The following is a 22,708-nucleotide window of genomic DNA, read 5'->3' as shown; positions in this document are numbered from 1 at the left end:
AAATGTTTTCCTTTGTAAGAGTTGTGGTGGTCAGAGTTAGAAACCCTAACTGTGGCATGTGGGTGGCGGAGCTTGAATGCAGCCTCAAGGGGTTGCACTGAGTGACTTGACCTTCCGAGCCATCGAGCCAGCCCCACCCTAGTCTCTTTATAAGTTCACAGCTTCAGGCATTTCACAGAAGTAATGGGAACTGACCAGTGTATCCTCCCCGGGGGACCTGGGCAGAGCGTTGTGCCGACCATGGCGCATCCCTGTGCCTGTGCCGACCGTGGCATGTCCCTGTGCCTGTGCTGATCATGGTGCGTCCCTGTCCCTGTGCCGACCATGGTGCATCCCTGTGCCGACCATGGCGCGTCCCTGTGCCTGTGCCGACCGTGGCGCGTCCCCGTGCCTGTGTGACCATGGCATGTGTCCCCGTGCCTGTGCCGACGATGGCGCGTCCCTGTCCCTGTGCCTGTGCAGTGCCTTAGCCCTGGCTCCTGCCACAAAGCGCCAGGGGACGGATGGTTTATAAACAAACTTTTATTTCTTGAAGTTCTGGAGTCTGGGAGACTGAGATTATGATGTCAGCACATGGGAGCAACTCAGGCCACTTTTCAACATTGCCTCTGGCCTGAGCCTCTGCTGCACCTCTTCCCTGGTGACAAATGCCCTGACCACAGACCCCCAAAGCCACAGGTGCTTGCCCTGAAGCCCTGTGCTCACTTTAATTCCCCACAGCTTCTATGTGCCACTCCATTCTGTGTGTGTGTGTGTGTGTGTGTGTGTGTGTGTGTGTGTGTGTGTGTGTTTGTGTGTGTATGTGTGCATGCGTGTGTGCATGCACAGGTAGAGTCTGGACACTAACTTTGGGTTTTGTTTCTAAAGTACTGTGCTGGAGGGTTTTATGTCAACTTGACACAAGCTCAAGTCATCTGAGAGGAGGGAACCTCAACTAAGAAGATGCCTCCATAAGATCAGGGTGTACACAAGGCTGTGTCGGGCATTTTCTTAATTAGTGATTGATGGAGGAGGGCCTAGCCCATTGTGGGTGGTGCCACCCCTGGGCAGGTAGTCCCAGGGTCTATAAGAAAGCAGGCTGAGCAAGCTGTGAGTAAGCAGCACCCCTCCATGGCCTCTGCATCAGCTCCTCCCTTGAGGTTCCTGCTCCGCTTAAATTCCGGTCCTGACTTCCTTTGATAATGAACAGTGATCTGGAAGCATAAGCCAAATAAACCCTTTCCTCCCCAATGTGCTTTGGTCATGGTGTCTCATCACAGCAGTAGTAACCCTAACTAAGATAAGCACCATAACCACCGTCTACTTATTATTTTGAGGCTGGGTCACACTGGCCTGGAGCTCACCAAGTAGGCTAATGAATGGCCAGGGGGCCCCTAAGATCCCCTTTCCACACCTCTCAAACTCTGGGGTTACAAGTGTGTACTGCCACACATGGCTTCTTCTTTTTCTTCAACCAGGGTCCTGGGGATTGAACTCAGGGCCTTGTACTTGCAAGGCATGCACTTTACCAACTGATCCACCCACCCTGCTCCCCTTATTCTCAAACCATCTCCTTCTTTGCTTCTCCTCTGCCTTCCCCACCAGTAGGATGGGGCTTTGTTTTGTTCACTGCCCAGAACAGAACCTGGCTGACAAAATGGCTGCTGCTGTTGAGCAGGTAACGGACTTCTTTTTCTCTTCTTGAACTCTGGGGTCTTGATTGTCTGTCCTGGGGTACCGTCCTGGTGCAATGCCTTGTCTGGCTTCCTCTTACCCACCCCTGGGCTTCTCAGTATGGCACATTTCACGTCACGATTCTCATCTGGTCATTTGTTTTCCCCCCCGAAGGAAAAGGACAGCTTTCCTGCCTGCTGTGCGGAGGCAGATGCCTGGAGCTCTGGTCCGGAAGTTGGAGGGCTGGACTGGAATGTTCTTGCAGACCCTTGGGCAGCGTCCATGCAAGGGCTGGTTGCCATGGTGGTTAACCTTATTTGTGCCATCTGCACGGATGGCACCGGCATCCTGGCTTTATATAAATGTTAACTGTGGGGGCTGTAGGAGACAGAGCAATTAGAAGCCAAATGGAAAATCCCAGAGAAGGCGGGTCTGGGAGACCATAGAAGGCAGCCAAGTAAACAGACCAACCAGTCAGGAATCACTGGGGAGCCCTTCATGGTCCCAGGGCCCTGCCCCTTTTCTCCCTGCCCCTCAGAGGTTCAGCCAGCTTTGGCAAGGTGATAAAAGAAGCCATTGACCCAACAAGTGCCCGGATGGGTCATGCCTCATCCTACCCCTCACTTGTTCCTTAACTGATTCCTGCTACTTGTCTGTTTATCTGTATGCAGAAGTCATTAGTATGCCATTCTTGGACTGGGCATTCTGAGGGCCCATGAGGGAGGAAGAGGGGACATTTGCCCTCGGGGGTGCACCCCAAAGGGAGGGCAGGCCTGTCCCCAGGAGAGATAGCTGCCTACCTAGGCACAGTACAGGAGGATCCTGGACAGGGGCAGCTTTGGCTGTTTACACACACATCTCAGCAGAGCTCACAGCCACGTGGACTTCTACCACAATACACCTGCCTTGTACCACACAGGCCAAGATGGCCAGGGGACAGGACACAGTACGTGAGTGCATGCGTTTACATGCCAAGTTGCTAAGTCCCCAAATGCAGTACCAATGCTGGCAGGCAGGGTAGAGCTGGGACGTGGACAATGGTCAATGGAAATGAACTGTAGCTGCTTAAAATACGAAGTTAGCAGCGCTGGGCTGTGGACAGTGCCTGTGAAGGAGACGGTCTCATAGACAGCCGTTTCCTAGGGATCCCAAAGAGTGGAGCTGGGTCCTGCAAACAGAGAACACACTGCAGCGTGAAGGCCTTAGCCATCTTCACCAGAAACAAGATGAGGGGCGATCCCCGAGGCACTGGTAGAGTCGGTGCTAGGAGAGAGGTGCTTTTTTTTACAGAGCGGGGAAGGTGGCAGGGCCCGGAGTCACTTCTTGGTTCCCTTATTGCCAAGACACACCTGTCACTTCGCCTCCAGAGACCACCTGCCTCTCCTGAGCACCAGCCTCCTCAGGGACACACTGACGGTGGCCACTGACCTCTTGGGTTCCTCATTCTGGTATCCCAGGTCTCTTCCAGCAAGTTCTGTCCCCCTACCCACCTCTTCCCACGACTGCCTTCAACTTTGGGCTCCAGCAGCTCTGTTACTGGACGCATGCCCTGCTGAGCCCTCATCCCTCCGGGTGTGCAAGGCGGAGTCCTCCCCAAGTCCTCAGCAAGCCCATGGACTTTCCTTGATGCCAAGGTGGGTGCTTACCACCTCAGAGGAGCTGGGTACGTTTGCCTATGGCAGCAAGTAGAGGGTGGTGGCCAAGCTCTGGTCTGTCATCTTCCAGGATGGCCTCAGCTCCCTAGGACTTCAGAGTCAACCTGAGAAGCTGCAAGCCTTCTTGAGACAGGATCCCAGAGTCAGATTTCCTGGCCATCAGTTACAGGCATTGGGTAGGAAGCCCTCTCTCTCCATTTCCTCATTTGTGCAGTGGAGATACCCCCCCGCCCCCCGCGCGGCCCCCCCCCCAACAGCTACCATACAGGCCAAGACTTCAGCATACCACCGGGCACCCAATTGCTACACCAATGTTTTTCTTTCTGGCTTCATTACTTATTTTTTCTGAGACAGAGTCTCACTCAGTAGCTCAGGTTGGTCTCAAACTGATGGTGATCCTCCTGCCTCAGACTCCTTCCTGCTGCTGACTACAGGGATAAGTCACCACACCGGATGGGGCTTCTATTACTAGCGAATACATGAACACCACTACGGTTGCATACTTGGTGTTCCTTGGCATCATCCTGAGCTGGTCATTCAGGCATCATTCATTCATTCATTCACTCACTCACTCTCTGAATGTCTGCTGGTTCTTCCTGCGCATTGGAGTCAGCGCAGGTCCCGAAGGCATGAAGTTGAGGGAGATAAACTTTGCTCTCCGATGGTGAGTGCAGGGGTCAGGAGAACTGCTGGGTGAGGACCTATCCTGCCTCAGTGGACCCTGGAGCTGTGGCTTTCAAAGACCAGCAGACGGGAGCCAGACAGAGTTAAACTTCCCTTCTGTTTAATTATTGTAATAGAAAATGACAACCATGGCAAGAAAGCTAACACAGGAGGTGTCACCCACCACACTTCAAAGGGGCACACTGAAGTCCCATATCAGCAAAGGGCCTCTCCACTGCAGCAGAGGCCAGCAATACATGGGAGAACTGGGTACCTGGGTGGGGAGAACCTGGAACAACAGTTATAATAACTTCATGTCACCTACACGTGTTTACAAGCTGCCCAGGAACACATCACAAAACACAGAAGCTTGGCTGATGCTCCTCACACACAGACCTGGAATCGGTGGGCGGCAGGTGATGAAGAAGAATTCCAGAAGAATTTAGACAGTAGAAAGAGTTAGTATGCCTGCAGCTTTGGGGAGCAGGGCTGGAGGGCACGGAGGCGGGAGGCGGGTCAGAAAGGAGACTTGGATTTTCTGACGGCTGTTCCTGTTCCCCAGCCTCCCTGTCCTCATCAGAAACTCTCCACCAATTGTGCCCCTCAGGCACACTGATGAGGGCCAGACGCACAGTCATTGGTGGGGGACAGGTTCAACCTCAGCATTCTGACTATATTGTAGGGTTGTCTCCACACGGGTAGGGGTCTTCCCAAAAGAAAAGTCACGTGGGCTTCCAAGGTCCAGTCCCGCTCTTGAAGTTTTCTCGACCTGGGGCGGCCACTGTGCTCACATTTGCTCCAGTCCACACGGAGACGCATGTATGACCATGGAGACACATGCATGGCAGCTGGAACTTTTGCAAACCCCCCATTGCTTTGGACTCTCTGGTCTAAATGCGCTCTCCCGTCTTCGGCACCGTTGGCACTTGGGGGCTGGATAGCAGTTGGCCACGGGGTCTGTCTTGTGTGTGGATGCGCAGCACCTCTGGCCCCCACTCGCTAGATATCAATAGGTCCTCGCTCCTCTGTAAATTGTGATGAGAATGGGCTCTAGGTATTGCCAAATGTCCCCTGGGCAACCAAGGTGTCCGAGAGGAAGAACCACACGAATCTTGTGGCTGGGTGATCAGGGGACAAGACTCTGTTCTTCTGTTGACCAGTCCCACCCCGCAATGTCCCCAGCCTGCGAGTCTAGAAAACACAGAAAGAATCAAGAGGCAGACACAGTGACTTGGGCTACTCCACCAGACAGGGCTCCTGGTAGAACCGGGGCCCCCCGAAGTGCCCTGTGGTCAAAGCATGCACATTCCCTACACACTGCGCACATGGGGACTTAACCCACAAAAAGGAAGGTCTGGAACCTTTTGAGGCAGAAGTTGGCTGAAAGACGAACCAGAAGCTGAGGCCCTGCCTTCTCAAAGCTGTGGCCTAGGCAGGCACAAGGACACCACTGTGCCAGGTTGTCCTGGGCAGGGTGCACCTATGCAGGCTATCCAAGGTCTGAGGCCTCTCAGTCCCCTCCCTCTCTACAGCGCTCCTCTCTCTACCTTGTCTATGTGTGTTTGTGTGCACACATGTTCATGTGGTTGCATGTAGAGGTCAGAGGTTGACATCAATCACTTATCCACCCCTGCTTTAAAAACAAAACCAACCCTCCCCCCCCCAAAAAAAAACGGGGTCTCTCACGGAACCTGAGCTTACCTTTTTGGTTAGAGTAGCTGGCCCATGAGCCCTATGGGTCTGCCTATCTCTACGATCCAGTGCTGGGATTACAGACATGCACCGCTATGCCCAGACCCTTTATTTTGTGTGGATTCTGGGGATCTGAACTCGAGTCCTCATGATTTACCCCCTGAGCAATCTCCTAGCTCTCTGGTTTTATTTCCTATCAAAACCCACCGGTGACATCCACAGCGAGCCAGGAGAAATGATTCAGACTTACAACACGTGTACCCCCATCTGTCCTGACTGATGACAGGGTTTTGTCACCCTGGTAGTAATGTGCATCACCCTTAGCCCCGTGGTTTGTGTGGCTCATCCTCTCCCCCATGACACTTCTTGCTCAAGCTCTGATACCAGGAGGTGACACAGGGAGTGTCCTGGGCTCATAATTCACTCCCCTGAGCTTCTTAGAGTGGCCTCACCTCTGCCTGCATCTCTGGGCTCTGCAGCTCAGCATGCTCTCCTCCATACCTTGCGCTGGGTGCTCATTGGGGATAGAGGGTAGGAGGGCTTGGTATAGGTACACACGTGCCATTCAGTCTCTGGCTGCTTCTCCCTGGCCCCGACTTGGGAAGTCTATGAGCTGTCAGTGGGACAGGCAGCAGGAGAGATTTCATTACCCATTGGCCCCAAAGGGGAGCCATGTCCCTGCATGGGAGGATCAGAGTGCGAAGGACACACATGCAGCCGAATGGCTCTGGCTCCCAGACAGCTCCTGATAAATGCTAAGGTGGGCTGGCAGATATCTACCCAAGATGCTGGCCTGCTGCCTCTCTGGCTGTGTGGCACTGGCCTGCCCCCTTTCCCGCTCCCTGGAACCCTAGAAACTCATGCAAAGAGGGACAATGCTCCCTCTGGGCAGAGTAAGGACTCATTAGTCTCTTTAATTGTGTTTCATGGACCACAGGACATCCCAGCAAATGCAGAACTTCTCCAAGGGCCAGATACACAAAAGGCCAGGTCCTTCCTGTCAAATTAAGGAGGTTCTGGGGTCCACCTTATCCAGGGTGAAGCCAATGGTGTTCTGGCTGGGATCCCAAAGAAGTTACACATTCCCTGCTCTGGAGAGCTTTGGGGCTCACAGAAAGACTGTACCCCAGCTTAGGGTATACATGCCACACAGGTGAGGTCCACACTCTGACCTCAGTGTTGTCCACTGGAAGCCTTCTAATGTGCAACTTTTTAGGGCTTTGGGGCCCTTTCCACATACACCCAAGAAACCCACCTCGGGGACCCTTCTTGGAGACTTACATGGAGACTCTAGGTCAATCTTGAATGGGTGGGGGAAGGACCACACCTCTTGAGTCTAGGCAATGCTGAGGCTGCCCCATTCTGATGATCTGAGACCCAAGGATGGCCCAGGCCATTCCAAACTGTGACACCTTGGGAAATGCCTTCTGAAGATTTAAGTCCAGTTCAAATGTACCTCAGTGGTGCCCTCAGCCTCAGAAGGCGGGACAGTGCCACAGGGAGAGGCAGCTGAAGAGCCTAGCTTCTCACTTCTCACAATCCCAGATCCTCACTTCCATGCTGTGTGGCCTCAGGAAAGTTACGCCACTGCTCTGAGCCTCTGGCTTCCTTGCTGTGCACTCGGACGCTGCTGCTGTGAGGGGACAGAGGGACCAAGGCTGTGCACAGAAACCTGGCATCGTGCCTGCTCGCAGGACTCAAGCGCCGAGCTCAGGCCTGCTTGTCCCTTTCCTGACGACCAAGGCAGAATGACGCAGAGACAGGAGGGAGAGTGTGGTTCACCCTGGCTGGGACCTGTCACTTACTCCTCACTGTTATCTGTGGTGAGGAAGTTCAGATAGGAAACTGCAGGGACAGAAGGACAGGATGGGACCAGTTGAGGCCATATGGACAAAAGGGGCTTCCAATGCTCATGACCATCGGCGGCTCTGACCCAGGAGAGAGGAGAGCAGGAGAGACATCAACACGGGTTTAACTGACTGTGTGTGTGTGTGTGTGTGTGTGTGTGTGTGTGTGTGTGTGTGTGTGTGTGTGTGTGTGTACTAAGCGCTGACATGCCAATACTTTACAAGACAAGGAGCTGTCCTCATCATTTCTGTCCCTTCCTCTCTCATCACAGCGGGCACAGATCCCTCCTCAACTTGCTGTCTCCATGGAGACAAGGTAGAGGATGGACCACTGGCTGCTACTCCCCTGGGGTAAATCAGATAGCACTGGGACAGAGGTGCCACGTGAAGACATCACAGCACACTCCTGCCCCCATCCCTTGCCTGGGTTCTCTCATGAGGATGTCCCTCCCCTTGCTCTAGGGAAAGACTTGAGGGTGTGATGAGGAGGGTCCTGCTGGTGAGGCAGGAAGCCAGAGCAAACATCTTCCAACTTCCAACACCAGCAAACATCTTCCAACTTCCAACACCAGCACACAACAGCTACCTGTCAGCCCAGCATCCTGCCCTGCTGATGATCCTAGGCATCTTAGCAGACACTCTATGCCCCTACTTCTTGGCTACAGAGGTTGGACCAGTTCTCAGTACTAACAGCTTCCCCTGGGGCCAAAGCATTTGCAAGTATGCTGGATATAGCAATGGATGTGGGGAGTGAGATCTGTGAGGGAGACCACAGCATCTATACACCATTTTACAGCATAGACACTGGATGATCTGGGAAGTCCCCACATTGAACACCTCCTGGGGATTCCATCTCTGCCTCAGTTGCTGAGGTAGGGATGTGCTCACTAGAGAGCTTGGCTAGGGTGGAGACCAGACTCAGCCAGATTAGGGAATGCCTTGCTGCTCCGACTCCATCATTATCCAACCACAGGATCATCATGTCCCTTTGCCATGACATCTGTCCAATGATGAAGGGACACAACTAATTCATTTTTAACTCCCACACATCCTCGGAGAAGAGAGGGTGACTTTGCTTGGGTAGTGAAGGGTTAACTGCCTGGGGGGATCTAAATTTTGAAGGCATCCTCTGCTTGTTTTAAAAAGATCAGAGCCTTCATCCCAGTCCCTGGGTCTTCTGATGCACTTAGGTCCTGCAAGGGTCCAAGTGTCTGGTGGCAAAGTACTGTCTATAAGTCAATTTCACAACATACTATGACCCTACAACATCACCATCAATATTCCAAGCGGTGGGACATAAAATTAAAAGGTGGGAATCCTAACTTGTGAGAGTTCTTCTTGTCCCAGTACCCACACACTGGGTTCAATAAGTCTGCAGAAAATAAGACATACAATTGACAACTGCCTGCTGGGCAAGTGTCAACAAACCAGGTCTACATTTTTTTTTTTTAACCTAATAGGATGCTCAACCTGTTCTTGTGTTCTAGGACTGACCGAAGCTTCAAGAATTGTTCAGTCTGTCGCTGGAAGGACTTGGCCCATCAAGCTTTCAGGGGCTGGAAGCACCAACTTCAAGGCATTGCTTCCATCATCAGCTCAACCACAACACTGGGATATTCTACATCAGAACTGCCTGGAGGAAGTCACAGATGCAAAGTGGCTGCCCCTCCAGAGGCCATTCAAGCCTAGATCTAGAACATAGGTGTGTCTCCAGTGGCCAGGAGCAAGATGGAGCCACATGGATAGCCTTGCCATGTGAGTCCAGTGGGAGAGGGCTTCCCCACAGCCTCAGCATCCCCGTGCCTTCAGAAGGTGAAGGCATACACCACCCCTACCACCACTATGTTCCCCAGTGTTGCTATGATGGCAATCCATAGCAGAACAGCGTCGTTGGAGGAGCGAGGAGACTCCTCTGGCTGGCCGTGGCCATTGGAGGTTGCGTGGATGTTGGCCGGGGAGCTGAACAGGGAGTATTCCGTACTGAAGTCCTCGTTGGGTGAGTCCATGAACGCTCCTCCCATCATGGGCAACTGTAAGGAGAAGAGACAGAATGAGTCAGTCCTGCCCAGCGGAGACCACACTCCTAGAGTGGACCAGCTCAACTGGCCTGCAAGGAAATGCAATTCACAAGGCACTAACACACATTTTAATGCCTAAAAACAGATGCTTCCAGCTGGCTGTGTACATGCCTGTAATCCTGACACTTGGGAGCCCAAGCAGGAAGAGCACCATTTGAGGCCAGCTTGGGCTACAGAATGAATTCTAAGCCAGCCCAAACCCAAACCAAACCCAATCAACCACAACCCCTGAGCATATCCATCAAGCTTTATGGCAGACACTCCTGAGCCCGTTTCACACACAGGGCTTGATGGATCTTACCCCATAAGCTCCCACACCCCATCACCCCTGTGCCGGGCCCTTCCAAACCCACAGGGGCTGCAAGCACACCTTTATCCCTATTCTAATTTTAAAAGTGAATACATGTTAGGCTAGCGTGGTGGCTCACGCCTTCAGTGCCAGCTTTTAGGCAGTTGAAGGAAAAGAGCCATGAGCAACATGACTGTCTCACAACACCAAGAATAAATAAGAAATAAAAAGTAGTGAAAACATAATGCCAGGGAAAACTGAAAATCATGCCGTATTTATCTAGCTAACATTTTGTTAATTTTTTTATTTTCTTTTTTCTGTGTGTATGAGAGAGACAAGGGGGAAGCGGTTTAAACATGCCAGTTTCTAGTTCTGAATTAAAAAGTCCACCAAACCCTGATTTTAGAAGATCCCTCTCTCCCAACCCCACCACCCCTACCCCTTGATACATTACAGCTTCTGGGCCGGGGCTACCCAATGTGCTGCAAGCACCCTGGGGGCTTCCAGAAGGTTCTGGTGGATGCTTGAGGGAGGTTTGTAAGCATACAGAGGGATCTGTTGGATTAAAAAATGGGCTCAACCCTCAGTGTCTTTCAGGGTAGGCACAGGAAAACTCCAGAGTTCCAACAGAGAGGTCCTTGTGTCCCGGGTGTGTGAGGAGGATGCTGTGGATTCGAGATCTGAGCTGCATGTGAAGATGCTGGAACCTGAATGCCTTCCCCCCAAGTCTTCCCATTCTTCAGCACAGACTAGGAAAGGTGCCACTTAAAATCCACACATCAGACTCCAGAACCGGAATTAACCTCCCATGCATCTCGATACAGATAGAAGGATGACGATGTGTTCAAACAGACCTACTGTCTTTTCACAGATCCAATGCCTTTGAAAAGCCTTGAGCTGCAAGATGGCCCCACAGCCCTTAACAGTCCCCCACTCTGATGGCAGCATGACCAAACCACCTTCTGCGTGTCCCGAACTGGCGTCGCTGCCAGCCTGTCCCTCTTCTCCAGTGGGTGGGCAGGAGAGGCTGACAGTCTCCGTATGGTTGTATTGAGGGCTGATGGAACATGATTCACCCATGTAAAGCTGTACCCCAAAGCTTTCAGGGTCACATTATGTGGTTCAGAATACCTACTGGATTTCATTAATACGCTCTCGAAAATCACAAAGGAGTGAGTGACAGCTACATTATCTTTCCCGAGTGTACCTAACATTGTGGTGACTTGCGGGCCAGTCCCCACAGCCGTGATGACTGACAAGCAGCTAAGCACATCCCTGCTGGCCCAGGCTCTGAAGTAACAGCTCATTTCACACTCCCCAATGGGACTCCTGCAAGAGCGTGTCAGCTTCCATTTGAAGACCCTCTGGCACTGCCAGTTCTGGATTCAGGCGCAGGGAGTGTGGCTTTCACAATGCTTGAGCTGCCTGTCAAATGAACTTCCAGGTCGCTGCTAAGTTGAGAAAACTCATCTCGATAGATTACTTGGTTGAATTGAGACAGGGAAAGTCCTTTTAAAAGACGCCTTTGACTCCGATTGTCTGAATTCATGCAAAGTAATAGACTTTTGGCAAGATAAGCTCTGGGAGACAACTGTCCCACTGGCAGGAAGATGCCTCCTCTACAGACGGACAGGATGACTGTCTCTTGGCAGTTCACTTCTGGCAGGAAGATTGCAACGTGGTTTGCCTTCAGTTTGGGAATTACAGCAGCATCTTTTGCTTAATGAAAAAAAAGTATTTCCAGATCTTGCAAAGTGTTTGCAAACTTGTTCAAAAGAAGGAAGAAAGAGTGGCAAGTGAGGTGTGTGCCTGTGAGTGCGTGAGTGTGTATGTGTGTGTGTGTGCATGCACATGTGTGCATTCACGTGTGCATGTGCATGTGTGATGCCTGGTTCCTTTCTGTAGTGAAGAAGAAAACTGTCCAGACCTTTGAGGGAAAGGTACTAGACAATCTTCAGGGTTCAGAACAGTGAACAGAGAAGATGGACCCCATGGCAGATGATTGCTTAGATGTGGGAGTGGAGACCACAGTCTTCTTTGGATCCTCCAAAGATGTGACATTATCACTGTTCGTGGGTCAACCCCCATAGCTCCAGTGCCTCTATTATTAAGTGTCAAAGTAGGGTGACTGAGTTTAGATTCTTGCCCAGCATCACCCTTGATGCCACATGAACTAGGATCAAAGGCAAAAAGGATCAAGTTGACCCCTGCCAACAAGGAAGAGGTGAGCTCTGGGTAAGCATCCATCTAAGAAGGAGTGTGCACAGGTGAGGACGGGTGTGACGTCTCTGGCACTGCCTTTAGCATTCCAGAACTTGGGCTGCACTGCACACTGTCACACAGGGGAAAGGGAAAGGCTCACTGGCCTGAGAGCGACTGTACGTGTAGCAGACTTTCCTTCAGTCCAGAAGGGCTTCCCAGTGTGAAAAACCTCCCGAAATTTCCAGAAAGAGAAGTCTACGGAATGTGAGGAAGGCCTCTGTGCCTGACCTGCAGCATGCCCCAAGTCTAATGTTGAGGTCACATACCGGCTGCTCCCTGGATTCAGTGAAGGCATGGCTCTTACAACACTGGACCTGTGAGGTCACCCAAGAATTTCCAGATGTGCACTTTTGTAAAGTGCCACCAAGTTTTTACAGGACACTCTTGTGGAAACACACAGCAGCATGGGATGGCATTTTAACCATCCACTTTAGGATTTAAACAGTCTTGCCACAGTTCCTGCTTGTTGTCACCAGGGCTCTCCCTATACATCATTCCTTCAAACACCTACCACTAGGAGTAAGGATTTCCCACGTGATCATTCGGCTTTGACTTTGGAGGAGGAGAAATTGGTGGCTGTTGTGGTTTGAATAAGAATGGCCACCAGAGGCTCACATGTTTGAATGCTTGTTTCCTTAGTTGGTGGAACTGTTTGGGGAGGACCAGGAGGTGTGGTCTTGTTGGAGGAGGTGTGTCACTGAGGGTGGACTCTGAGGTTTCAAAAGACGTACGCCATCCTCAGTTAGCTCTTTCTGCCTCCTACTCGCAGATAAGGATGTGAGTTCTCAGCTACTGCTCTAGCACCATGCTGCCTGCTCCCGTATTCTCCGCCATGACGGTCATGGACCCTCTGAAATGGTGAGCCCCAAATTAAAGGTTTTCTTTTAGAAGTTGCCTTGGTCTTGGTGTTTTGTCACAGCAATAGAGAAGTAACTAAGAAAATGACCCTCAGCTGTCTCTATGTCTGCCACAGATAAGGTTAGAAGTAGGGACAGAATAAGGGACAGGACAGAGTTGTGAAGCTACCAAAAAAAAAAAAAAAAAAAAAGAAAGAAAAGAAAAAAAGAATAGTGACACACTTGCCTTTCTAGACAGAAAAAACAAGCTCTACTTGGAAGGGAAGAAAGTGTCAGAAATGGACCCAAACATGAGCAGCACTCTTTACAGGGAGATGATTCTCAAGCTTGCTGAGATTCAGTTGAAATCAGACCTTGCACAAATGCTGAGTGGCTTATACCTTTGTAATTTCAGTTTGACCAGACTTAAGAATATGTTTTCATGGCTTTGAAGTTCAGTCTTCTTATTATACATCTCCTTTGTAAAAATAAAACATCAAGGCTTTGACAAAAATCCTACTTTATTGTATAATTTTCCTTTTTAGTTTAAATTTTCTGTGCATGTGTATTTTGTTCACATGTATGTCTATGTATGTATGATGTGTATTTTGTTCACATGTATGTCTATGACCACAGAGGTCAGAGGAGAGAGTTGGATCCCCTGGAACTGGAATTACAGATGGATGAGCTGCCATGTGGGTGCTGGGAACTGAACCCAGGCCCTCTGGAAGATCAAGTGTTCCTAACTGAGGAGATTTCTCCCAGAGTCCAGGGGAAGACATGACAAACGGTGGGAGTAATCCGAGGGGGATAAATCTAAGTACATTGAGCTCTACGGTCCATTCACTTTATTCCTCTGAGACAAAATTCTGTCTACAGCTTCAATTCTGTACTCACACTTAGCTCATCTCTTGCCTGATTCCCTCTTACATCTTTCTGTGGTCCTCCTTTGTCTTAGTTCTGCCCCATCTTGGTCTTTCTCATTTTATTCTTACCCACCTAGTTCTTCCCTATCTGGCCTTTTCTCATCTTCCATCTCATCCTTCTAGTTCTCCTCCAATCTAGTTTTCTTCCAGTCTCTGAGGTTTACAGTTGTATACCCATGCAATAGCAGTGCTCTGGCTAAGGCGAGGTCACCGGGCTTGAATTCTTACAGGGTCATAAAGGCAGATGAGAGTTTTCCTCAGGCAGTGACTGTCAGGCTTTCTTTTACAACCCAAAAAGGGAGTAGTTAAAGGAAGAGGTCCACTAAGAGCTAAAGTCAGTTGATACATCAGAAAAAGGGTATTTACATGCTCAAATTACATCCCTAGAAGTGGTTAGGTAAAATGTTAGGCGTCTACAATGTTAGTATAAATCAGGAGTAAAATAAAACTGCTTATGTTTCATTGGGGCTTAAACTGTCTCAGTATAACTCGGTTGCGCCGTTTACTGGCAGGGTGGGGATCTCTAGACAGCTGTGTCACAGCTTGATGTACCTGGTGCGCAAAAAGCCTTTTTGTTCTAAGCTAAATGTCAAAAGGGAAGTTCTAGTGGTATCACTAAGGTTGTAAAGGAGGCTCTGAGCTTAATTTGCACAAGAAACAAAGCTATATACCTCGGGGTGTCTCTGTATGGCTATTTAATTCAGGAGACCAGCAGTTGGTCTGAAATGCTTTGTCCTTGGATGTTAGCTAAAGGAGATATCTGATTCTAATGCTAAAAAAGAAAAGCAGAAGGCTTGGAGGCAGGAAACCTTGCCTACATGACTGTATCCAAATACCTTAACAATATAAACTCAAAGAACGATCTTAACCCACACTGTTTAGTAGTTCTTAGGAAAAAGAATCAATTGGGTAAACTATGAAAACTCACACGAAATTCATAGCAGAAAACAGCTAATATATTTACAAAGCTGAAAAACACCAAGACTCCCTGAGGCTAGCCCTGCTTCTTCCAGGTATTAGCTTTTACTGTAACCTGCTGAATTCCTGCTTCATATTCCTGTGGCCTGCAGCACCTAACCATTGAGCAGTCTCTCCAGCACCAATTTTCTTTCCTTTCTTTTTAAAAGTATGGTACCAAAACCCAGCCCTTTATTTTAATTTTACTGTTTATTTATTTTATTACATTTACATAGTGTGTGAGGTGGGTGAGTGCACATATGTCATGCCATGTGGAGGTCAGAGAACACACACACACAAACACACACACACACACACACTCACAGGGACTCATTAAGTCGCCTAGGCAGGCCTTTAAATTTGTGCCCTTGCTGCTTTGGCCTCCTGAGTAGCTGGGATTACAGCACCTGCTTTGTGTAATACTCTACTGTAAACACAAGCCATGGTATCACTCTTTCCCTAGAGTTAGGAATTTCCCCTTTTGCCTGATTCCTTCCTTCCTTCCTTCCTTCCTTCCTTCCTTCCTTCCTTCCTTCCTTCCTTCCTTCCTTCCTTCCCTCCTTCCCTCCCTCCCTCCCTCCCTCCCTCCCTCCCTCCCTCCCTCCCTCTCTCCCTCCCTCCTTCCTTTCTTTCCATGATGATAATCATAGTTTTGCACACTCGGATGTGGGTTCTGTATGTTTATGCAATAGTGCATGCAGTGCTCATGGAGGCCACAAGAGGGCACTGGATCCGCTGGAACTGGAGTTACAGATAATTGTGAGCTGCCATGTGGGATCTGGGAATTGAACCTTGGGTCTCTGCAAGAGCAGCCAGTGCTTTTAACAACCAGATAATCTCTCCAGCCCCATATAAACAATTTTCTGCTTTAACAACTATGAAATGTTAGAATTTCTGGTGCTTAGAGACCAACTTGCCCTTGCCTCCCCCTTCAGGAGACTGATTTGAATTCCTTCCACCTGAGTGTAGATCACACTTCTTAAGAAGGCTAGTGTGTTTGTTCCTGGAGGTCAGAACTCCCAAGCTGGAGGTGGAGGAGGCAGGTTGTTCACTGAGAGAGTGGTAAGCCTGGACACATCGGTACAAAGGCCTCTCCTTGCTCTAGGCTGTCCCAGGTCTCTGAAGATCTTCCCCAGTGCATCAAGTCTCAGGGATGACTCCCCTGCCTGGATGGCCCATGGTTCAGGGTTCTTTTGAGTGGAATCCAAAGGAACAACCAGGAAGCAATGTTTCTTTTACTTCCCACTAGGACAGTCAACATGCCCCCCTGCCATGGTGGGAGGCGGAGGCAGGGTTTCTCCCTGACATGGTTGAAGCTTGAACTTGATACATAAAAGATACTTGGTTGCTTCATGTTGCATGCCTACACTGGATCTCAGGGCCACTTTGTAAAGAAAAATCATCATAGGGTCCATAAGTGGTCCCCAATCGCCTGCTTCAGCTAAGAGCACCTTCTCATAGGATAGCTCTCAGGGGGGCCTGTGTGCTTTTATCTTTTGTTGTATTGGAGATGGGCCCCAGGGCCTGGCACATACTAAGCAAGTACTCTAGCTATGGGAAGTTTTATTTTTATTTTTATTTTTATGTGATTCTACTGTGTTGCCCCAACTAGGTCTTGAATTCATGGTCCTCCTGCCTCCACCACCCGAGTGCGGGGAAAGCAGAGCCGGGCCATCATCCTTTGTAACAACACAGCAACTGACCCTGGAGTGTAATAACTGAAAGTGGCCACCAGGGGGAGCTCAGGGCAGGCTGTGTTTCCTGATGAGAAGGTTGCAGTTCCATGGGAGAGATTAGATTGGCTTGGAGAAAATTTCTTAGCAATACATGTGTGCTTCTGATATGTCTGTCATACCATATTGATATACTCAATTAAATCAGCACCATCATCATATTGATACAAGGTCATCACAACAGCCTGCAGGTGTTCCTCAGCATCTCCTCGTTACCTGACAGACCCGCCATAAGTCAAAACTTATGTCCTGAGTAGGAAATGTCTTGCTATGCCTGTCCTACCAAGTATCAGACCTTCTCAACACAGGTGACTCCAGTGTAGTGTGTCATACATCCTGTGCACCACCACCCACCCCTACTCCCGTAACATGGCGGGGAGGATGGAACTGTGAGCAGCGTGCTGCTGCTGCCCCCGACCTTCAGAGTTTGGCAAGACCCATTTCATTAGCCCCGGGAGAGTGAAAAAATTTAAGATGAACCATTATGTATTGGGGGTCTACTATACAGACAGTAGCAATGAAAGCTGCAACTTTTTACCAATTACATATCGGAGAGAGGGTTGGCATCTAGAATACACACAGACAGACAGACACACATATATAACTAAAGAAACTGGACATCAAAAAAACTCAAACTCCCCAAATAAAGATGGGTACAGAAATAAGTGGAGTTCTCAAAAGATGATACACAAATGGCTGTGCATCATGATACACTTTAAATGATACACTTAAAGAAATGTTCAACATCCTTAGCCATCAGGGAAATTAAAATTAAAACTACATTGAGATTTCATCTCACTCCAATCAGAATGGCCAAGATCAATAAGCCAAAAAACAGACAACAACACCAACAACAAAATGGTGCACGCTGGTGAGGACATGGGAAAAAGGGAACACCTATTTGTTGCCGATGGGTGTGCAAACTTGTGCAGTCGTTAAAGAAACCAGTGTTGGAGGTTCCTCTGGAAGCTGGGAATTGAAGTACCTTAAGATCCAGCAATACACCCAGAGGACTCTCTATCTTACTACAGGGATATGTGAGTATGTGGATCCCCCATCTCTGCTCCCTCCAGGACTGGGATTACACGTGCTGGTAACTATGTGGGTTCTGGAGAGGGGCAAACTCAGGTCTTCATGAGTACATAGTAAGCATCTTGCTGACAGCTACATCCCCAACTGTGATGGTCTGAAAGAAAAGGGGCCCCAAAGGGATACAAAGGGAATGGCACCATTAGGAGGTGTGGCCTTGTTGGAGTGGGTGTGGTCATGTTGGAGGAAGCATGTCACTGGGGGGGGGGCTTTGAGGTCTCCTATGCTCAAGATACCCTCCCCCCACAGTGTCTCAGAACACTTCTTGTTGCTTGCAAGATGTAGGACTCTCAGCTACTTCTCCAGCACCATGTCTGTCTGTACACAACCAGGTCCCGCTGTGATGACAATGGACCGCTGAACTTTAAGCCACCCTAATCAAATGTTTCTCCATTATAAGGGTTGCCTTGGTCATGGTATCTCTTCACAGCAATAGAAATCCTAAGACACCAGTCCAAGTTTTTCCTTCAAGAACAGAAAAATACTAAAGACTGTTTCCAGACAGGGGTTAGTGGGGGCGGGGACAGTCTCTTATATTCGGTAAGCCCAGCAGTCTGCCATGTAGTGGGAGGCAAATCCCAAAGGAACTCAGATGCCCTTCTCCAGGGGAAGCCACACATGCATTACAGCACCATGCACAGTGTGTGGATCCACATGCAGGGAAATGAAAGTGTCAATACGGATTGTGACCCCAAGCTGGATGCATGCCCGGGCTGCCTCTGAATAAGATGGGGATGTGATAAGGGAGATCGACAGTATTAAAGAGAAGATGAGGCCGGCATGACACTATATACAATTTATTTTAACAACAGAGTGTTCTAATTGAATCCCCCCATCCTCCCCCCTCCAAAGTGACTGATTCTGGTCAGTGGCTACATGGGCATCTGCTACTTTGTCCTCTGTGAATGTCATGAAAGGCAACACTCCGAACGGAAGTATGTGCCACACTGTCATGGTCACAATCTTGGCTGTTTTCTGGACCAAGACACACTCAGTGTGAGGGTCACCATATAACCCGTGGTGGGTGAACTGGCATGCAGGGGCCTGTCTGTGCACTCTGGGCAATGTCTACGGGAGCCTCAGAGGGTCCAGTCTACATTCCTGATCTCCACTCTCTGCTGGAAGATTCCCTAAGGAGCGGGGTGCCTTCCAGAGGTGGAGGTTACACACATCCCTCTGGGGCCTCTTTGTGGAAAGGAACAGCAGATTCTTCCAGAAGGAAAGGGGTGGCCTCTGAGGGGACAATGGCAGACACTGTCCTGGACAGGAAGCGCCCCTCTGAGGAGGTCACTCAGGGAGAACTCATCTGTCTGTGGGGCTCTGGATGAGGGGCCTGCTTTGTCACCCTGGCTCTGCCAGACTCCTTTGGCAGGTGGTCATTCTCAGAGTCCAGCGTGGCCTGTCTCTTTCCACCTCCCCACAGCCTTGGGGCCCAGCGGCAAATAGAATGTGATGTTTTGGGGATGTGGACTTTAAACCCACACAGAGACAGGAATATTCTGACTGCCCCGTGTCTACGGTAGGCTCTGGTGGTGCCACCAGAATCTGGACAACGAGACCTCTGGGCAGTTTGCACAGCTAAGAAGCCCCAGAGGGATCCTGAGAAGACCAGAGTGAGCTGCTGCTGGGCTGTGAGCCACCAACACCTTCAGATGAGACACGTGGGACTCAACTAATCATGACAGTCAGATGAACAATATAAATACGTCAAAGGACAAAACCAGTAAATAGGGCCAGCGTGATGACGGCTTTAATTGAATCCTGGGGAAAGAGGATTGCCCAGGTGGGTGAACATTTCCTGCTTATAAAGTAAATGGCTGGGTACAGACTGTAGGACCAACCCATCCAGGGTTGATGGTGGAGGAATGGAGTCTCCCAGAAAGGGCAATTCCTACGCATTATCCTCTGACCTCCACATGCATGACAAACCTACACATGCCCTCCTAGCCTCATCAATGTAATAGTAAACATCTAAAGAATAATTATATCTTGTGGGGTGGTTGGAAATAAAATGGCCCCCAAAAGGAGTGGCACTATTAGGAGGTGTGGCTTTGCTGGAGTAGGCGTGGCCTTGTTGGAGGAAGTGTGTCACTGTGGGGGCGGGCTTGGAGGTCTCCTATGCTCAAGCTACGCCCAGTGAGACAGACCACTTCCTGTTGCCTCCGAGTCACGATGTAAGAACTCCCAGCTCCTGCTCCAGCACAATGTCTGTCTGCACACTCTCATGTCTCACCACGATAATGGACTGAAGCTCTGAACTGTAAGCCACCTCAATGAAATGTCTTCCCTTTATAAGAGTTGCTGTGGTCATGGTGTCTCCTCACAGCAATAAAAACCCAAACTAAGACATCTTGTAACTGACTGGACATATCTCAAAGATACTGTTTATCTGACATTCACCTTCAACATGAAGTCAGCCCTGTGTTTCTCTCTGCTCCCTCCGAGTGGCCTAAGCCTGCCGACACTGAGAGCCGGTACCAAGGCCCACATCCTTAGCCATGTCTCTTCACAGCATTCCATCTGTGGCCTCTTGAGTGACCTAGTTCACCAGAGCATTTCTGACAAGCCTCCAGGCAGAGTAAATATACAGATAATTTCTCTCATTGCTAAATTCCCACAGAATCTATGGTCTAAACACAGAGGGTTGCGTGACTCAGTGACCTCATCCATCCATATCACCCAGCACACACTGAAGGCCAACTCTGTACCAACAGGGCAGGGACAGTGTCAGGGATGCCACCGTGGGCTGGATCCCGAGCATCTGTCAAAGACCTATGCATTAAAAGCTTGGTCTCCAGCTTGTCACTATTGGATAAGAATGGCAGACTTGGGGATTTAGCTCAGCGGTAGAGCGCTTGCCTAGGAAGTGCAAGGCCCTGGGTTCCATCCTCAGCTTAAAAAAAAAAAGAATGGCAGCCTTAAATACAGTCACAGAATGGCTCCTCGCACACTAGCACTGACACAGGGTCATGTGACAGAGCATTAGCCGGCTTCCTAACACCCCAGTGTACTGCTCTCAATTCAGTGCACATACACGCACAGGCATGCGCATGTCTGCATACACATGTCCTGCATGTGGTCATAGGTTAGAAATGCCTTAAAAGCCCCCATTCTTTCCCTGAGCCTTATTCAATGACTGGGGATTTTCCTATGGTCAGAACTGATTCATCTGGTTCAAATATAAGTATACAAAGCTTTGCAATATACACACAGTTCTTGTGGGATCTACTGCTGATCTATGTGTCTCCTTGTCCCCTGTCCTTCCTCCCCGCCTCCCCCTCCCCCCACCCCTGGGTCTTGCAGTCCACATAAGGATGGGCTGTGTTTCGTGTGCTACAGGTTTCTCCTGGTGTCCAATGGCTCAGAAGGAGAACTAGGTAGTTACAAGAATAGGGTCCAGGATAAGACCAGGCTGGGCTTCGGGAGTGCCCAGGTGGGTGGGCATTTCCTGCTTATAAAGTAAACAGCTGGGTACAGACTGTAGGACCAACCCATCCAGGGCTGATGGTGGAGGAATGGAGTCTCCCAGAGAGGGCAACAGGAAGTATGTGTGGTGAGAAATAAATCTGCAGGTGGCATCCTGGGGGGCGGCTGGAGCTATGGGATGGGGGTGGGATGCTGCTGGCTCAGCACCAGAGGCAGCTCCTGTTCCCGGAGCAGGGCTCCCTCCATCTGGACGACCCTGGCAGCAGGGTGGCATTCTGCTGTACCAACTCCCTCCCCGCCAAACTCTGGAAGATACCGGAGAAACGCTAATGGCTGCAGATCCGAAGACTCCCCCAGAGACGGTGGCTGACTCCTCCTGCGTGGTTCTTCCACAGAGATGCAGCTAATGGAAATATTTGCCGCCTACCAGCAGAACCCGCCATCCTTGTTGCCTAGCACCCACGCTGCCGAGTTTTCCATGTAAAACAGAGCGGGTGCAATAAAAACCGCAAGTAACATTTACTTAGAGTTTGCTCCAGGCCAGGTGTGGGCTGGGACCTTCATAACTTGAGGGTATATTGTCACAGACAACCCCCCCCCCATGAGAAAGGGCTGACATCCTTGTTTTCCAGGTGGGGAAACTGAGGCACAAATGGAAAGTGACTGGGTTGAGACTCAGGGAAATACAATGACTTCCCTGAGCTTGCATAGCTCAGAGTAATTAACCAGGAACTAAACTCTAGGCGTCGCAACACACAAACCCGGCCATCATCCCCAGGGCCTACTCTAAGCATTCAGTCGCCTGGCAGTCACTGTCACTTCTGTGGGGTACTCAGAAGTCAGGCTGCAGTACCCAAATGTGGCCAGGCGTGGCAACATGGAGACCTGAGCTTCTGTACTAAGGACATGCTGGCCTTGTCTGTGTTTGTTTGTTTGTTTGTTTTATGCTCCCTCAGCAGCCCCTAACCCTCAAGCCATTGTTGTTCAGCAGTGACATTCATGGGGTCCCATCAGAGCCTGGGGATCGGTGGGCACAGAACCCCCTGCTCTCTTAGCTTCCCCAAACTCACCATGCCAGGCCCCTCCCGGCTGCTAGCTCATTTGCCCCACTACGGCCGGTGGCCCTCTGCAGACCCCTGTCACCCTACCGAGCCTCTCCTGACTGTCCCAGGAGCTTGGCCATGGATGAGCCAGGGTCTCCCATGGAAGAGCTACCCTGCGCCTGGGTGCCGTTCCATCTGTTCACAGCAGCCCAGCGTGACGCAGATCCTGGGCCTCAGAGAGGCACAGTCACTTTCCTGAGAATGCACAGCTTATGAGGAATCGATCAGAAACGGAACGGCAAACCGGCCACCTTCTAACCTTTGTCACGCACCCCAGGTTCACAGCTTTTTCTGCCAGAGCCCGACACTAACAAATCTCCACAGAGGCCGGCGTACTGATTACATTACACTTGCCTGCACTTATTACATCATCTTATCTGCTACCATAATTAGCCATGCACTTACATTACGGGTGTGTCTGTCTTTCCCCGGACTCTGAGCTCTTACAGACAGACAGCCTGGAGTTGACTTTCTCCTCGAGTCCCGGGGCGCGGCACGG

At 50.1% G+C, this 22,708-nt stretch overlaps 1 protein-coding gene across 1 annotated transcript in view; it reads right to left on the bottom strand.

The window, feature by feature from the left end:
* Positions 1-4,075: 4,075 nt before the first annotated feature.
* Positions 4,076-22,708, bottom strand: part of C14H14orf132 (chromosome 14 C14orf132 homolog) — a 38,603-nt gene continuing 19,970 nt past the window's right edge. The window contains exon 2 of the mRNA XM_016005984.3: positions 4,076-9,540. Within this exon, the coding sequence (XP_015861470.1) occupies positions 9,316-9,540 (225 nt within the window). The 3' untranslated portion in view covers positions 4,076-9,315. The remainder of the gene's footprint in view (positions 9,541-22,708) is intronic.

This window comes from Peromyscus maniculatus, chromosome 14 (genome assembly GCF_049852395.1).
Source record: "Peromyscus maniculatus bairdii isolate BWxNUB_F1_BW_parent chromosome 14, HU_Pman_BW_mat_3.1, whole genome shotgun sequence".
NCBI lineage: Eukaryota > Metazoa > Chordata > Mammalia > Rodentia > Cricetidae > Peromyscus > Peromyscus maniculatus.
The sequence above is the reverse complement of the archived record's forward strand: the minus strand, read 5'-3'. Positions and strand labels throughout refer to the sequence as shown.